Source organism: Pleurodeles waltl, chromosome 10 (genome assembly GCF_031143425.1).
Source record: "Pleurodeles waltl isolate 20211129_DDA chromosome 10, aPleWal1.hap1.20221129, whole genome shotgun sequence".
NCBI classification, from domain to species: Eukaryota; Metazoa; Chordata; class Amphibia; order Caudata; family Salamandridae; genus Pleurodeles; species Pleurodeles waltl.
Genome location: NC_090449.1, coordinates 149,353,316 through 149,362,033, shown reverse-complemented (window position 1 = coordinate 149,362,033; position 8,718 = coordinate 149,353,316). Strand labels below are relative to the sequence as shown.

The window sequence follows — 8,718 nt, the reverse complement described above, 5'->3', positions numbered from 1 at the left end:
ATTGATCATGTGGTTTCCACATTTTTGTGACTTGAACCACTTCTACTTGCCTATTTATTTACCCTCATGCAGTAATGTAGAACACAACTACGAGATTAGTGTATGCCCTAAAAGATTAGACACCTTAACACACAATGTGTATTTCTCACAAGTAGGAAAAATTACAGTAACTAGTTTTTCCAGTTCAAATGTGGGAAGACAATTTTGAAGCAGGCTGTACATAAAACAAAAACACAATGCTAGCAACATTTTTTGAGAAGTGATTAAAGTAAACTTTATGACAGGAAAACAAGTGAAATATTAAAACTGTTCACTTCTAACAAAAGAACATTTTGTAATACAGAACAATATTTTAAAAAAACACAACCGAGTGATAAAACCCTCCACTATCTTCTGAATAATACATATTTACATTGCGTGCTTTGAATACTATACAGGTTTTAAATTATCTTGACGGGAATCACCAAAGCATCATTAAAAAAGAAAAAATCAACCTGCAAGCTACTTAGAGCGTGCATGTGCTTAGGTATTTACATTCTGAGGATCTGGACTGTAAAAGGGAAACCAACATCTAGTGTAATGGTAGCTTGGGTATACATTTAAAGTAACAGTTTGTTGATAGCTGGAATTTGCCTGCACTGAAAAATTTCAGCAATGATATATGATCCATCTTCAAACTGTTGGCCACTTAAACTCTAAGTCCATGGATTAAACATGAAAGAAGTCAACTGTTATTGCAGTTAGTTTATGAACATAAACACGCACACACCTCAACCCTAGTGGATATTAAATAACTATATTTTACATTTAAAAAGTCCTTGATGTCATGTACATGTAGCTACGCAAGGCATACAACATTTGCAAGGTTTCCAGAAACATACATAAATGGGTACTGCAAGTTGTTAAAGAATTTTATATCCATTTATAAGATCTTGGAATACCAAAGCAACTAGCTATATCCTCCTTATGTACACATTTAGTAGTATTTTATTCCTCATACTGCATGTTTCCTTGATAACCAAAAACACACCCAATATCCTGTGCTTATTTCAAAAGACACCTATATACCATACCATACCATGGTGGACTAGGTTTGTGAATGATCAGGATTCAGACCACAACTTGCAAAGAATCTCCTTCTGTGAGACCACTCTTACTTTTGAACTGTAATGATTTAAGTGAGTGCAGTGGGTTGAGGCCCATTTTCATATTATAGGCAAGTTCTGAAGTCACAACTAGTTAGTAATAGGGGCATTTACAGGTTTTTATAAGCGTACTGCCTTAATGTTTATAAACCTACAGTTTTGTCTGATAACACAGTGATATATAGGAGCACATAATCAAATGCATAATAAACAATTACTTGAAATAATTGTGCTCATACTTATGGATTAACAGGCATTTTAGGTATATTAGGAAAAAACGTTTGGTTACTTTTTATTTTTTATTTTTTTACAGTTATTTCCGATTTGAGATGAAATGATACACTCCAAGCCTGGAATTCACAAACGCTGTTTGAATGGGAAGACTGCAAGTAAAAGTGTATTTCTGATGTACAAATAGCAGAGCAGTGGAGAGAAACATAAGTGCTGTGAAAATCTATTCAGTCTAGTAATAGCAAAAACTGTATGTCACTTTCGGAAAAATAGATGATGTTGTTATTGTTCAGTATTTAACTTTTTCAAATACATGGTGAACAGGCTGAGAAGAACAATGATACTTTACTTGAATTGTTTAAAATAATGTAATGTTAGACCTAACGTTTTAGAAACAAACATATGGACAAGTAATAGTTTGTGCACGCCTAGGTATAGGCAATGATTTCTCTGATCTCAAGATAACTTATTTGTACTTATGACATGATTCTATTAATGGCAAAAACTAGGCCTAAAAATTAAGGTGGCTTCTTTACATGATGTTTAAAATCAAATTAAACTTGGCAAAAGAGGTCATCATAATTTTATAGTTGTCTCCATTTTAAGCCTGCCAATTTCAGTAGTGTGCTGATGATTTTGTGTGTAAGTCTTGCAGATGACATGCCACTTCTCTGAATTATTAATCGTCAAACCTAGGCACATGGAAGTTGGGTAACTGCATAGAGACATCAAAAATAAAATTGTTTTATGATGATCAAATAAAGTAAAAACTGACCACAAAGGTTATTGTGAGGAGCTGCACAATTTCCCATTTTTGGTCCAGCCTGTCCCTATAACACACAGTTGCGTTTAGGTGTAATGCCCATATCAAAATATTAAGATAAAATATGATGCACTGTTGAATAATCTCTGGCCTATTCTCCAATAGAATTAATCCCTTTAGAGCTGGTGGGCTATGAATCTATGAAAAACAAGGGGAAACAGAGGGGGGAATGGATTCAAATATAATCCAATAGTCCAAGGAAAATAGTCACATAAATGTACTGCCACAGACAGAGCTACAGAATCTTAAACTGTATTAGCTCTAGTTAAACTATGCTCCCATCCACTAAATTTTGCTTTGGGTAGCACACCCACGAACAACATTAGCAATGTCAATTTTGCTACAAGAAGGTATTTTTTCTAACAGCATGTACAACAGGGCAGTGGATCTAGAAACAAAACAAACAACTCTAAAACCAAGCGATCTAAAACATTATACTACTTTATGGCCAGTCTTCTATTTGTAGTACTTCCAATGCTGCAAGGGAAATGCTAGTAACTGGTACTCAATTGAACTTAAGTAACTGCACTCCTCAATGTTGTGCCCTCTCTCTTCTAATAAAAAAGGTTAACAGTTTTCCACAACTGACAAACAGCTTTAAAGAAATACACTAGAAACAATCCTTTCTGACTCTCATTTCTAGTCTAGACCTGAGACTCGGGTTATTTCATTTTTCTGATGCGCAAAACACAGTGCTCATAAAATAAAAACAAGGAAATGATTATGTAGTGCGCTAAATACACCATACTGTGGCTTCTTTATCAACAAATTTAAAAATAGTTACAATGTTTTACATGTTACACTAACTTAAAAAAAAAATAGTACATAAAAGTCAAGCGAAGAGAAGTACTGCCAAATACAAAGTACATTTCATTTAAATTCTTGTAAAGTGCACAAGAGTACCAAAGGTTTCTTGGTATGGTGAACATTACCAAAGAAAGGAAAAAATGCCTGTCACGAGACAGAGTTTCTAATAGCATAAACAGTTTTTCATGGGGCGACTAGTTTCAAAGTCTGAATGCCAGAAATGTGTTATATTGCTCCTGGTTTAAATCTTGGAACAGATTTCCTGATCTAAAGGAGCACTGTGTGACATAAAATAACATAGCGTGAAAAGCTTGCAAAATCACTGAAAGTTATTTCACGTTTGAAGAGGACTAGGGAGAAGTAATCCTCGTGGGACTCCTTCCCAAAGGTTGTATCCCAGCTCTAGCCACTGATGTGTCTGCAAGAGGCTTTGGTGGTCCAGACCTTGATTGCATGCCACCAGGACAGATTGGTCAAGCCCAACTACCACATAAAGAATAGTGGTGAGAAAGTCCATCAGAAGAAACTCGTAAAGACCAAGAGTCTGGTAGCCAGTAGGAAAACAGGTGAAGACATGCTCAGTGGGCCATAAAGGCACTGGCTGCCTTATATCTCCATGGATTTTAAAGCCTTTGATTGGTCGGATGCGAATAAACCGGCACCAGGAAATCCTGAAGATTCTAATAATGATGAGAGGTAGGAAGACTGCCTACTGAAGTTTGAAATTATGATGCAGTGGACCTGAACGACTGGCAGGAATTTATACAGAACTTCTTAACTACCAATCCATAGGCCTGAAAAAGAGGAAGCACTTACAAGGTAGTCAGGTAAGTGATTAGGAAAGATCACAGAGAGGTCAGTAAGTCTTAAGGTATAAGGTGAGCTCAAAAAATCGTCTTTATGTCCGCCTGTACCTTGGGGAAGATTTGGGAAGAGTGGCAGCTGATTTTAATCTAAAGGGTAGGACACAAAATTGGCAGAAAGTGTCAGTGTTATCATATAGGAGCAGGCACGTTAGAAATCAGTTAAAATAAGTCTACTCCCATATACATAAGAGATATGGCAGACTATCTCAATCTTGTATCGGATTGACTTCACACTCATTCACCCTTTTTCAAATCTTGTACTGTTCAGGAGTTCCTCAAAACATTCTTGGTCATTCAGAGAAAGTAAAAGAATTCAGATCATTGCAAGCTGGGGGACAGAATGTTGGCAGTTTTCTGTCTAGCATACGGAATCCCTTGAGGAAATGTTAAAAATGTATTTTCACCACTGGACAGTGGTGCCTCCAAAACCCAACAATGGGACAAGTGTGCCCAGAAACGCAAGTTCCCAGATCAAAGCATTTAGGTTCTTCCCAGATGCCAAACACTGTGTTAAAACCGACCTGTACTCTATATATAGCATATTTTTTAACTGTTTCATTTGATAATCGCTGGGCACCCTACAGGTCAAACAAAACCCTTTCTTTCTGCTGCAACTTTCATCACAGATTTGGCAGGAAATCTATACCATGGAATTTAAAAGAAGCAGGCAATGATGCTAAACAACAGCAATGTACAATCCAATCCTAAACTCGTCTGCTTTCTTCACTAATTTCTTTAGAAGCAGGTGAAGAGTTTCTTACTGAAAAGGCCAGCACAGCAGGGACACTTTCTGTTCTGCAACCAGCTTCAGTGATCATATCCAGAACTATCCAAAACTGCTGTCTTGTTAGATACTGAAGTCAAGACTGTTTCTTGGAATTTGCCAAAAAAACTACCTCCCAAGAACTGGAGTCAACTGCCACCATATACAGGGGCCTAGACACTTTAATACTACTTGAAATCAACAGCAAAAACAAGAAATCGTGAAGCATAGTTTGGATTTGTAGGCTGTGTTGATGCTAGCACTCACAAAGGAGTTTGACATAATGTAGATGCACCTGGAGTTGTTTTCTATGATTTTGTTCACAATCTGAGCTTGTGTCAAATCGTCAGAGGGTATTGCAGTCGATAATGAAAAACTGAGAACAAACCACAGTTGGTACTACATTTCATATCCTGCAATAGGATGCACGGTTGTAAAAGAAAAGAGTGATTACCATGATCTTAAGTTTTTTGACAGTCATGAATGAGTCATAAATAGCCTTTGACCACAAAACTGATGTGGTAAACCACTGAGATAGAGAGGTTTCCTCAACTATCATGCTGGATCAACTGTGACCAAATATACCTTGCCACATGCCTGCCTTATTTTTGGTTTGACGCTCATCACTACCTGCTCCCATGCCAGCTGCCATAAAAGCATAGTTGTCTTGCTAAACTAGAACTGGGGGCACATTACTTGTACTGTAGCTATGGCTTGGAAGCCCAGTTAAGTAAGGCCCACTCAAGCACAATGCCCCCACAAATTTTGCTCCGATTTGATTTGATAAAGCACTATTTCACTCTTACTAGGATATCATTACAAGAGAAATTATATATATATTTTGCAGAATCAGAAGACACCTTATTACTGTACAAAGACCCTAGCATTTGAGCTACTGCAGCTTTGTGCACAGTGACAAGCATGTCTGCAGGTTGCATCAACACCCTGAAAGCAAGCCCACACTTCCTTAAGTAAACACAGTGCTTTCTAAGACAGATAAACAATGGCGGGAAGTTTAAAGGAGTGGTCCAAATATCACCCTCTTTAGTAGAGGATGGGGAAAAAAGTGCTTCTTTCATTTTCTTCTTGGCCTTTATTCCATATACCTTTCTTTACTTGTCCTTTCGCAGCAAAAAAATAACCTATGCGATGACTTTCCAGGAATACACAACCTCCACCAGGTATGGCATTTACAAAAACTTACCTGTTTGTGGCAGTCCGTGTTAAAAGAGTGCTTCTTTTGGGGAGCACTGCCACTCACTTATCAAGTCCCCAATCTTCCCGACTTCATGAAATACTTCAAAAGAATTTCCAACAGGATTATTACTAGCACCCATAAAAACATATAACCATATTTTTTTCCTGTGCCCAACTCCTTCCCTAACTACTAGAGTTCAACATAGATGGTCACAAAAGAGTATCACAGGAAATGGACTGTAGCCATTACACAAATGTACAATATTGTCACAAAATGAAATTGCTTGGTACTCCATTTTTTCTGGCAGTATTAGGTCTACTGGTGACATTCCTAGGTCTACCAATAAATGGTCCTAAATGACGAATCGACATGCCACTGACGTGCAACTGCAGTAAACATATCATGATTTCCTGCAGGAGAAACATGGCTTTTACCAGTTTACGGAGAAATATTTTCACTGCATGGCCACCACAGTGTTTGGGTCGAAAAAAAAAAAAAAGACTAATACAGTTGAATAAATAATGCAATAATTCCACTTAAAACCAAGACATATTTGAGACTGCAGAAGCACCCAGGCTGACTTAAAAGAGGAAGAAAAGCAAACCATAATCAGGAGCGCTTCTGTGTACACTGTGAAGCTAATGACTATTTGATTTATAATTATTTCCTCATTTGTTTGCCTGCGACTGGAGCTAAGAAACAGATACACAAGGGAAAATGTGAACTCTGCAACCAGTTGGTTAAAAATGCACTGTTGTACAGCTTGGCTGCCCCACCCTTTTCATTTACCAGAGGTACCAAATAACCTTTTCTAAATTGATGTGTTTATGCTCTGTGCATACTTTGTGCATCACCATTCAGTTCTGTTACTTTCACCATACTACCTTGAAAAAAAAATTACTTTTGTATTTTCATACCCGGAAGATTAAAATATCGTCCTTCTTAGAAGTAATAATTTTGGGTTGGCATCTATAACCAATGAACTGCATTTTGAAGAATTGGGTAGACCTAAAACGTAGTTTTACAAGACATTGCTCTCTATTGTTTAAATCTAAGATTCAACTGTTTTGCAACGTTATCTGATAGACCGCATGAATCTGAAAGAGGACAATTGACCTTGATTGTGAGTGCAGCTGCAAAACAGGCCTCCTTTAACTCAATGGACAGCCACCTTTGAAAATGTCAGGTGAACAAACCAATATCAAGGCTGATCATTAAAATCAGTAAACGCATGTCACTCCATATCAAAGAAGAGTAAAACAAGACCTTGATTTTCTGCTTGCTGGTGAATTTTGTTAGCACATGGAAATGCGTTTTATTTTAAAGTGTGCTTACCAGCACACCAAGTCTGTTTTGTCAATATATTTATCCTACTCGACACTCAAAGTGAGCATTCTTTATCATGGTGGTCAAGAGGATTATCCACTCTCATCCCATTGCAGCATACATAGTATACAATGGTACAGTTTTCTATGAGGAAAGAGAAATTGTGAAAATCTAATTTAATAAAGGCAGACAGAATGAGTTCTCTGTGGAACGACAACCCGCTGTAGGAAACTATTTATGCAGAAGCAAGATTAGGCTCAAGCAGAGAGCATTATTTCTGCTGAAACATTATCAGTTATTTCTCCACGTCCTCCCTATTTGTCCTTATTCATTGTTTGACAGGATTTTGGGTTTACTTTTTCTGGTGAGCAACAGGTTCTTTGATAACTTATCTCCGTCTCTGGAACCTTAGGGAGAAATTTAGCACTACATCCAAAGTGAGTGAGGAAAACATGGGCCAACGTTTGTAATAAAAATCATATTTCAATCTGTCAATGTGATGTAAATAATCAGTAAATTTACATTTGCAAAGTGATTAAAGTGAAGAAAAAGAGGACTTATAATAAAACTCTTTAGGAAAGGGGTATCTTGAACTACGTGTAATGTGGTGAGATGCCTAAATATTGTTCTACTGTCCCCCGACTTACATATCACAGAAAGAAGTCCGAGATCAGCAGGAACTAGGACAGTATAATTTCACAGAGTCTTCTAATCCACCACAGTGATGACCAGACGTTAACTGGCAATGTTGGAGGTGCTTTTTACTTAGTCCACACCGTCTCTAGTCTGATTTCTCACCACTTGCCTTGTGGGTGAATGTTGCGTCTAGTTCCCATAGCGTTTAGAAATGTAAAAAATGGAGGCAGGTTCCTCCCTGCTCTTGAGAAGGATGACGCTAAATCCATAAACAGCAAGGTAGCTGTGGGTTCTCTGCAAGCCCCGTGGCAATACTCTTGGTACCCAGAGGTACCCAAAGCTAGCTTATTAATAGGCCACCAAGCCTTAATACTGATACATAATATAATGTGTAACAATAAACTGTATACTTTAGTGGGATGTGAACAACATTATTTTTCCTTTTCTGTACAATATTAACACACAGAAAGAAAATGCAGTTGTGAGAACTGCAGTCCATAGCCCAGTCCTTTGGCTGGAGAATTGTTCCTTTTGAATCACCATTAATGACGTTATAAATATCATTGAGTAGTGACCACACAGTGCAGATTTTGTTGTCCTTTTGCAAGCCAAGAATTGCACGTGTTGAATGTCCTGACAAACCAGGCGTGGTAGGGAAACTTAGTGTTTCTTCAAGTCCTTAGATTCAAAGAGCTTCATACGTTCTTGTACAGTTAGACCTTCCTTCAGGCTCTGGTAAACAAATGAAAGAAACATTTAAAATGTTGTCCTCGCAGGGGAAATAACATGCAAAGAAGTCATTCAACATCTTAAAAGATGCAATCACAAATTTACCATCAGAAACAAAGATTGTGCAGGTTAAGAAAAGATGGTCACATGAGTAAGATATTAGTTGAACATGCTAGTGAAAGAAATGAGATGTT

At 37.5% G+C, this 8,718-nt stretch overlaps 1 protein-coding gene across 6 annotated transcripts in view; it reads right to left on the bottom strand.

The window, feature by feature from the left end:
* Positions 1–254: 254 nt before the first annotated feature.
* MPRIP (myosin phosphatase Rho interacting protein) overlaps positions 255–8,718 on the bottom strand; it is a 754,399-nt gene continuing 745,935 nt past the window's right edge. For 4 of the 6 annotated variants that reach the window (XM_069210054.1, XM_069210056.1, XM_069210052.1 and 1 more), the window contains one exon: positions 1,455–8,527. In XM_069210054.1, coding sequence (XP_069066155.1) covers positions 8,456–8,527 — 72 coding nt within the window. In that variant the 3' untranslated portion in view covers positions 1,455–8,455. Of the gene's footprint in view, positions 8,528–8,718 lie in introns of all 6 variants that reach the window. The other 2 variants (XM_069210057.1, XM_069210053.1) reach the window with 1 other exon arrangement.